The sequence below is a fragment of the Hoplias malabaricus genome, chromosome X1 (genome assembly GCF_029633855.1).
Source record: "Hoplias malabaricus isolate fHopMal1 chromosome X1, fHopMal1.hap1, whole genome shotgun sequence".
Taxonomy (NCBI): domain Eukaryota; kingdom Metazoa; phylum Chordata; class Actinopteri; order Characiformes; family Erythrinidae; genus Hoplias; species Hoplias malabaricus.
In genome coordinates, this window is record NC_089818.1 from 3,547,143 (window position 1) to 3,557,189 (window position 10,047).

The window sequence follows — 10,047 nt, forward strand, 5'->3', positions numbered from 1 at the left end:
ACTGTGAAAACATTAAAAATCTTTTCTTTGAACTTTTGTCATTAAATAAAGCTTTAAAGGGTTAACAAATCAAATTTAGTTTTCATTGCATTCAACAAAGTGTCTTGACATTTCTGGAAATGGGTTGTGTACTTTCAGTCCATTATCAATGCAATTACAAAGCTGGTATTTTGGTTATTTATTTGGTCATCTCCTTATTCTGTATTATCTTCTTGTTGTAAAACTTTGTTCTTCAAAATGCAGACCGAATACACTGGATCCCTCAAATCCACACAAAGGTTTTTCATTTGTCCGGCGCTTCAGCTGACATGCTCTCCGTAACACCACTAAAATAAGTCTGGCATCAGTGTCCACTCTTCTCAACTTGCTGAGTCATGCTAAAGAGTCCAGACAAGCCAGGTCCAGATCGGAGTGGTTTAATATGGAATATCTTACATCAAGTCCAGTTCTGATATTTTTACTTTTGTGTCTCGCGGTGCACACTTCAAGTAGATTAAAGTTAGAAAACCCAATCCAATTCAGATTTTGCACTCACAGACAACACATAAATATGTGCTTTATATATATATATATATATATATATATATATATATATATATATATATATATATATATATATATATATATATATATATATATATATATATATATATATATATATATATATATATATATATATATATATATACCCGTTAGATAATCATCCCCCTTCCTTCTATAACAGAACACAATTTGTAGTTCTCTTGTAAGTGTGTTGAGCTGATGAGCTAATACATTGTAATAATGTTTGGTAGCAGTGCATGAATGGGGGTGGTCTTGAGAAAAACAAAAATTGAGGCTGAGTACCAATATAAATATGTAGCTTTCTATCATTTTCTTCTTACAGTGGTGAATAAATCTGTTGGTATCATTCCACGATAAAGATCTACCTACTTTGCATTTGATTTTTGATTCAACAGAATACATTTATAAAACAAATGATCATGGAATGGCCAAGATTATGGGAACCTTACATAAATTTACACAAATAACTGATTTGTCTCGTTCTGAATGAGACTTCTGCAACTGTCAACAGGTACCCAGTCTTCTTGAGACTATTAATTAATTAATTAATTGTCTGTAACACTTATCCAATTCAGGGTCACGGTGGGTTCAGAGCCTACACATAATCACTGGGTGCAAGGCAGGAACACACCCTGGAGGGGGCGCCAGTACTTCACAGGGCAACACACACACTCACATATTCACTCACACATTCACACCTACGGACACTTTTGAGTCGCCAATCCACCTACCAACGTGTGTTTTTGGACTGTGGGAGGAAACTGGAGCACCCGGAGGAAACCCACACAGACACAGGGAGAACACACCACACTCCTCACAGACAGTCACCCGGAGGAAACCCACACAGACACAGGGAGAACACACCACACTCCTCAAAGACAGTCACCCGGAGGAAACCCACACAGACACAGGGAGAACACACCACACTCCTCACAGACAGTCACCTGGAGGAAACCCACGCAGACACAGGGAGAACACACCACACTCCTCACAGACAGTTACCCGGAGGAAACCCACGCGGACACAGGGAGAACACACCGCACTCCTCACAGACAGTCACCCGGGGGAAACCACACAGACACAGGGAGAACACACCACACTCCTCACAGACAGTCACCGAGAGGAAACCCACACAGACACAGAGAGAACACACCACACTCCTCACAGACAGTCACCCGGAGGAAACCCACACAGACACAGGGAGAACACACCACACTCCTCACAGACAGTCACCCGGAGGAAACCCACGCGGACACAGGGAGAACACACCACACTCCTCACAGACAGTCACCTGGAGGAAACCCACGCAGACACAGGGAGAACACACCACACTCCTCACAGACAGTTACCCGGAGGAAACCCACGCGGACACAGGGAGAACACACCGCACTCCTCACAGACAGTCACCCGGGGGAAACCACACAGACACAGGGAGAACACACCACACTCCTCACAGACAGTCACCGAGAGGAAACCCACACAGACACAGGGAGAACACACCACACTCCTCACAGACAGTCACCCGGAGGAAACCCACACAGACACAGGGAGAACACACCACACTCCTCACAGACAGTCACCCGGAGGAAACCCACACAGACACAGGGAGAACACACCACACTCCTCACAGACAGTCACCCGGAGGAAACCCACGCGGACACAGGGAGAACACACCACACTCCTCACAGACAGTCACCTGGAGGAAACCCACGCAGACACAGGGAGAACACACCACACTCCTCACAGACAGTTACCCGGAGGAAACCCACGCGGACACAGGGAGAACACACCACACTCCTCACAGACAGTCACCCGGGGGAAACCACACAGACACAGGGAGACCACACCACACACCTCACAGACAGTCACCCGGAGGAAACCCACACAGACACAGGGAGAACACACCACACACCTCACAGACAGTCACCGGGAGGAAACCCACGCAGACACAGGGAGAACACACCACACTCCTCACAGACAGTCACCCGGAGGAAACCCACACAGACACAAGGAGAACACACCGCACTCCTCACAGACAGTCACCCGGAGGAAACCCACGCAGACACAGGGAGAACACACGAACTCCTCACAGACAGTCACCCGGAGCGGGACTTGAACCCACAGTGACAGAGAGACTACTTGCTGCACCACTGTGCTGCCCACCACCAAATCTGTCCAGTCCATTATGGAATATCTTGGTGGAATAAGCAGTGCAATAGGCATACAGAAATACATGAGCAAAACTGCTTTTAATATAATCACTTTTCAAGAGGAATGAAGCATTGTTTCAATGAGCTGTAAAGAAAAACAAATATGTCCACATCTGTGAGCATTTTTTCACATCAGATCCGGATGGAGAGCGTCAGAATGCTGTCCTCTGCTCTCAGCGCTGTCTGGAGAAGAGGTTTCTGAAAGCGTTGTTGTAGTTCTTGTTGAAAGCCGTGTAGATGAGAGGGTTAAAGAAGGAGTTGGAGTAACCGAGCCACAGGAAAACACTCTTCCACACAGGTGGCACATGGCAGGAGAAAAGAGGGGTGACAAGTTCGGTCAGGAAGAACGGAATCCAGCAGAGGACAAACACTCCGATGAGGATCCCCACCATCAGCGCCGCTCTCCTCTCTTTCTGTTCTCTCCACGTCTCTCCATCCGCCTGAAACGTTACTGTAGCGTGTCGCACCGTGAATGCCATTTGAGGCTGCTGCCGAGATGCTTCCTTTACCTGGAAGACAGCGCAAAACACACACACTTGAAACTCACACAAACAAAAAAACAAAAAAAACCAAACCAAACAAACAGAAAAACAGCCCCAATCAGATAAAGCACTCTTTAAACATTCGTCTTTGTGTCCAGACTTCTACTGCGAGAAAGCAGCTCAACACTATGGGTCTGAAAGAATGTGGAGATGTGAAGAAGCCACTATTGGAAAATGGAAATAAACACAAAAGAAGAACATTCGCAAATCAAACAGCAGCTGCTGGTGACCTCAGAACAGACCTCAGACTGAGAGCCCCAGGGCCCAGACAGCACTCCAACTGACTGAATGTGTTTAGGTTTACCCTAAGTTCATGCTAACAGCAACAATTCGCTCATGACACACCGTTTTGTTCTTCGAGGGTGAGCTGAGGGTGGCTTGTGGGCGTGTACCATATGAAATGTGCAATGAAATGTGCTCTTTAAATGAAATGTAATGTATACACACCACCTGGAGAGTTATCCCCGGCGCTCAGATGTATACACACCAGCACTCAGAGAGCTGTGGGGATTTTAGGTGCCTTGCTCAAGGGCACTTCAGCCATGAACTGAGGGAGTTGTGCTGTTCCTTCACGTCCCCAGTTCTCAAATCTCCACTTGATTTGTCACTTGTTGCCAAACCACGGCTACAAATCACAAGCGCTCATGGGAAAATGCCTGTTGCTTGTCTATGCAAGATTTCAGCCCTAACCTTCCATGTCAGTCTTGTTCTCTACATGCTTTGTATGTTTTCCCTTGGTGTCTGTTGTTTAGGTTCCACATGTGCCCCTCTCCTCCTTGTGTTACTTTAGCTACGTCCTTGTCCTCATTTCCCACGTGTTTCCATTCGTCTTGTCTTTAAAAGCTCGTGTGTCAGTCGTTTACACAGTAACTGGGTTTAGTTCAGCCTTAGTCTCTGTTTCTGTTCAGGTTTTGTTTCTGCTTTTCTTTCAGGTTCTGGTCGATTTTGTTGTGGATTTTGGTCTAGTTTCACATCTTGTGTAAGCCATTTTGTATCTACATGGTTCCTCTAGGTGCACGTAGTTTGTGTTTTATTTTCCCTGTACACTGTGTGTGTGTGTGTGTGTGTGTGTAAGTATACCCTGGTTGGAGGTTAGTTTCTCCCTTTTGGTCTGTGTTTGTTTTCTTGTGTAATTATCTCATCTTTCTTATCACCCATTTCTTTTTTATTTTATTTATTATTTATTTTATTTACTTATGTATTTATTTAAAGTAGGCCTTTGTACCTCTGGTCTTTCTCCTTAACTCTCCTTTTGTTCTAGTATGTCTTGGTCTGTTCTGTTTATTTGCCCTTAATATTACATCTGTTTGGGGCGGCACGGTGGTGCAGCAGGTAGGTGTCACAGTCACAGAGCTCCAGGGACCTGGAGGTCGTGGGTTTGAGTCTTGCTCCGGGTGACTGTCTGTGAGGAGTGTGGTGTGTTCTCCCTGTGTCTGCGTGGGTTTCCTCCGGGTGACTGTCTGTGAGGAGTGTGGTGTGTTCTCCCTGTGTCCGCGTGAGTTTCCTCCGGGTGACTGTCTGTGAGGAGTGTGGTGTGTTCTCCCTGTGTCTGCGTGGGTTTCCTCCGGGTGACTGTCTGTGAGGAGTGTGGTGTGTTCTCCCTGTGTCCGCGTGGGTTTCCTCCGGGTGACTGTCTGTGAGGAGTGTGGTGTGTTCTTTCTGTGTCTGCGTGGGTTTCCTCCAGGTGACTGTCTGTGAGGAGTGTGGTGTGTTCTTTCTGTGTCTGCGTGGGTTTCCTCCGGGTGACTGTCTGTGAGGAGTGTGGTGTGTTCTCCCTGTGCCTTCGTGAGTTTCCTCCGGGTGACTGTCTGTGAGGAGTGTGGTGTGTTCTCCCTGTGTCTGCGTGGGTTTCCTCCGGGTGACTGTCTGTGAGGAGTGTGGTGTGTTCTCCCTGTGTCCGCGTGGGTTTCCTCCGGGTGACTGTCTGTGAGGAGTGTGGTGTGTTCTTTCTGTGTCTGCGTGGGTTTCCTCCAGGTGACTGTCTGTGAGGAGTGTGGTGTGTTCTTTTTGTGTCTGCGTGGGTTTCCTCCGGGTGACTGTCTGTGAGGAGTGTGGTGTGTTCTCTCTGTGTCTGTGTGGGTTTCCTCCGGGTGACTGTCTGTGAGGAGTGTGGTGTGTTCTCTCTGTGTCTGTGTGGGTTTCCTCCGGGTGACTGTCTGTGAGGAGTGTGGTGTGTTCTCCCTGTGTCTGTGTGGGTTTCCTCCGGGTGACTGTCTGTGAGGAGTGTGGTGTGTTCTCTCTGTGTCTGTGTGGGTTTCCTCCGGGTGACTGTCTGTGAGGAGTGTGGTGTGTTCTCTCTGTGTCCGTGTGGGTTTCCTCTGGGTGACTGTCTGTGAGGAGTGTGGTGTGTTCTCTCTGTGTCTGCGTGGGTTTCCTCCGGGTGACTGTCTGTGAGGAGTGTGGTGTGTTCTCCCTGTGTCTGCGTGGGTTTCCTCCGGGTGACTGTCTGTGAGGAGTGTGGTGTGTTCTCCCTGTGTCTGCGTGGGTTTCCTCCAGGTGACTGTCTGTGAGGAGTGTGGTGTGTTCTCTCTGTGTCTGCGTGGGTTTCCTCCGGGTGACTGTCTGTGAGGAGTGTGGTGTGTTCTCTCTGTGTCTGCGTGGGTTTCTTCGGGGTGACTGTCTGTGAGGAGTGTGGTGTGTTCTCCCTGTGTCTGCGTGGGTTTCCTCGGGGTGACTGTCTGTGAGGAGTGTGGTGTGTTCTCCCTGTGTCCACACACATTGGTAGGAGGATTGGCGCCTCAAAAGTGTCTTCAGGTGTGTGAGTGTGTGTGTGTTGCCCTGTGAAGGACTAGATCCCCCTCCAGGGTGTAGTCCCGCCTTGCACCCAATGATTCAAGGTATCCACCGCGACCTTGAACTGTATAAGGGTTGCAGATAATGAATGAATGAATGAATTACTTCTGTCTCTTGTATTACTTCTGCTTCTTGTTCATGCATTTTGTTTAATAAAATGAACATCTCTGCATTCACTTCTGCCTTCCTGTTGTGTGCCCAAGGTGACAGACTCCTTGTATGCACAGAGGTTACTCCCCAGAGTGAATATGCTGATGCTGTGTTCAGTTGTAAAGGCTGTGTACTTTTCTGTTAAATAGAAAGTCTTCTGCTTGTGCACACCACCACCAGTGCTAAAAGCTACAGATTTGTTCAGAAAAGTCTAGATTTCTCCCAGACACACATGTCTTTTCAAAAGAAAGTGGTTTAATTGCAACACAATGTTGAAACCCTCAAAAGAATCCACCATTCAACATCAGCCATGACGTGTCTGACACTTTGCAACTCAGAGAACCCCGGGAGCCTCTTGATCCAGTTGAGAACTTTGGGCCCTCAGAGGAAACACAGAAAAGCCTTTTTAGCCTTTACAGCCTCTCTGTGCTTTTGAGACTCTGTGAGTCAAGGTTATGTCCAGCTGAAGTGCTTGGAAATGTTCAGGATCTGACCACACACTGTTCAACTAAATGGAGCCCTTAGGGGCAACATGACCTACTAAAAGCATATTCATTTTAACACAAAGATTAACTTAACTGGCTGCTGAGAAGGTGTCTAATTACGTTTACTGCAGTATTTCCCCACTGGCTGAGAACAACGTACTAAATGAGGCATATAATGCCACCTGATTTTGCATAGGTTTCACTGGACATCCTGCAGATGCTCTAATTAAGCTTTGTTTAAAGCATTCGGTAGCAATGACTAGAACTTATTACAGGTCAGTGGAGTATCACAATGAGTTTGCAGCTGTAAATACAATGTAAAATACTACCTAGTGTTACTTTAAATGACTAGTGGAAATGGATGATATATGGTTCTTCATGTCAAGGGCTCAATTTTTGGACCACTTTTGATGATTTTCTGAACTCTACACAGAGCTGAAAATGCAGAAATGATGAAGTAAAATGTGCTGGAAATAATTATTCATTCATTCATTCATTCATTCATTCTTTCATTCGTTCATTCACATCCTGCAACCACTTCTTCCTGATCAGGATCATGGTGGGTCCGGAATCTACTTGGAATATTGGGCACAATACAGTAAACACACCCTGGGCGCTAGGGGTGGGTGATATGGCCCTAAAATGATATCACAATATTTCAAGTTATTTTGACGATAATGATATTGTTGATATGAAAAAAAATGTTTTTATTAATTTCAAGAACACACTATTGGAACAAAATACAGGGGCTGGACAATGAAAGTGAAACACCTGGTTTTAGACCACAGTAATTTATTAGTATGGTGTAGGGCCTCCTTTTGCGGCCGATACAGCGTCAGTTGGTCTTGGGAATGACATACACAAGTCCTGCACAGTGGTCAGAGGGATTTGAAGCCATTCTTCTTGCAGGATAGTGGCCAGGTCTCTACGTGATGCTGGTGGAGGAAAACGTTTCCTGACTCGCTCCTCCAAAACAACCCAAAGTGTCTCAATAATATTTAGATCTGGTGACTGTGACCATGGGAGATGTTCAACTTCACTTTCATTTTCATCAAACTAATCTTTCACCAGTCTCGCTGTGTGTATTGGTGCATTGTCGTCCTGATACACGGCACCGCCTTCAGGACACAGTGTTTGAACCATTGGATGCACATGGTCTTACTGGTGCAGTGTGCAGTTAATGAAGATTGTCCACCAGGCTGCTCCAATTTAGCCATGACACCTCCCACACTACAATGACAGGTGTTTCACTTTCATTGTCCAACCCCTGTAGATGTTATATTAATATTAATTAAATTAAATTAAAATTTTGCTACAAATATAACAGTTTCAAACATTCAGAAGAACCTATAAAAATACCCAAACTGGGCATTGAATCCAAAAAGGCCTATCCCAACAAGTGCCAGTTTCAGAATTAACAGAAACCTTTAGAACAACTGACAGTTGTTGTCCTATATATATTTTTATAGATGCAGGCTTGATGTCATGAAATGCTTATAAAAGTCCACCCCTACCTCCACAGCTTCTGCCACTGGTGTGATGGTGTTGGTTTTCTTGGACCCGATGCGGAACTTGGCTGCTTTGTAGATCTTCCAGTAGACAAATAGCACCACAGACAGCGGCAGGTAGAAAGCTCCAAAGGTGGAAAAGATAGTGTAGGATGGTTCCTGGCTCACCTGACAGGCCAGGGCCTCCTCCGAATAGGTCTCTCCCCAGCCGAAAAGAGGAGAAAGGGAGATGACAGAGGACAGGAGCCAGGTGAGTCCGATCATTATGTTGGAGATCTTCTTCCGAGCCTTGAGCGTGTACTCCAAGTGCCTGGTGATGGACCAATATCGGTCTAGAGCGATAGCCGTCACGTTCCAGATGCTGGCCGTGCAGCAGAGAACATCAAAGGAGATCCAGACATTGCACAGGACTCTCCCCAGCTTCCACCTCCGGCCGTTCAGCTCATGGACCAGGCTCAGGGGCATCACCAGGGCAGCCACCATCACATCCGAAATGGCCATGGATGCTACCAGGTTGTGGGGGACACGGTGGAACGTACGGACCCGGAGAATGGTGACCAGAACCAACATGTTCCATACAAAGGTGGCCACCACCAGCATGGCCAGCAGAGTGAAGGTCAGTACGCTGAAGACTGTTACTGGCCTCCAGGGGGCGTCTAAGGATGAGCTGTTGTTGAAGGTGGAGGAGACGCTGAAGTTGGTCATGCTACAGGGGTCTTTTGGATGTGTGCTGGATCCCTTACAGCTGTGAGAATGAAGAAAGAAGAGTGTTAGATGTATAAATATGTCGGAATAGTTGGTGGGCTATAGCCATATATTTGTGGGCACCTGCTAATCATTCTCAAATTAAGGCTTTGTGCCCCTTCACTGCAGTAACTGCTTCTGCTTTTTGTAGTTCACATATGGCCAACCCCATGTAGGAGACCGTCTCTATGAAACATCGGGCACAGCAGTGCTTCCAGAGTGTGTGAACACTGTTTTTGTCACTGCTTGACTGACAACAGACCTACCTACCAAGGTAGGTGTATCTTATAGAGTGGACAGTGAGTGGACACAGGGTTTAAAAAAACACACCACCACCAAATCAGTGTCACTGCGGCGCTGATAATGACACACTACCCCAATCATGTCTACACTGTGGTGGCCCTGTGTGGGTCCTGACCAGTGGAAACCATTTAAGACTGTTGAAACAGGGTGGGAAAGTATGCAGAGCAACAGATGGACTCCTGTCTGTAATTGTACCTATAGATAGTCAGTGCTGAACAAATGGACACTCATTTTGATGATATGGCTTAGTGTAATATTATGGTTCCAATTATGGTGAAAAAACGACATTATTATAACATCATAATAATTCAAAATTCTCTTATTGAATATTATCTGACAGTAAATAAATAAATAAATAATTAAGTGTGTGTGTGTGTGTGTGTGTTCAAAACTGATGAATACGCCACAATATTTTCTCCAGTTGACCCAGAAATGCAGGTAAGCGTGAGATACTCACACCAGGTTTTAAAAAAGAAAATAAAGCCGTCATAGTGTGATAAAAATACATCATGATGTGACATTAACAGTATTTTTAGCAGAACCACTGCTGAGCTGCTGTCTCTGGTGTGGCAGGATGATTTATTCTCAGATTTAAAGACACGTCAGTCTGACTGACACAGGAAATCCTGTCAAATCAGAACAGAGGACGATCCAGGAGTCTGGAGAAAACAGAGACAACATCTTTTTTTAAGCTTAACCCAATAAAAACCGACAGCTGGATCAGTTCCAAAAAGTTTTTCCAATTTAT

At 46.0% G+C, this 10,047-nt stretch overlaps 1 protein-coding gene across 1 annotated transcript; it reads right to left on the reverse strand.

The window, feature by feature from the left end:
* Positions 1-2,947: 2,947 nt before the first annotated feature.
* Positions 2,948-8,957, reverse strand: LOC136675350 (5-hydroxytryptamine receptor 5A-like). The gene is made up of 2 exons (XM_066651845.1): positions 8,259-8,957; positions 2,948-3,283 (listed from the first exon to the last, which is right to left on the reverse strand). Exons 1-2 carry the CDS (start codon positions 8,955-8,957, stop codon positions 2,948-2,950), a joined length of 1,035 nt encoding a protein of 344 aa, XP_066507942.1.
* Positions 8,958-10,047: the final 1,090 nt, after the last annotated feature.

Coding starts and splice junctions, on each gene's coding strand:
- LOC136675350 (XM_066651845.1), bottom strand. CDS start 8,957: ATGACCAACTTCAGCGTCTCCTCCACCTTCAACAACAGCTCATCCTTA. Junction 3,284..8,258: donor CAGTGGCAGAAGCTGTGGAG/GTAGGGGTGGAC, acceptor GCTGTCTTCCAG/GTAAAGGAAGCATCTCGGCA.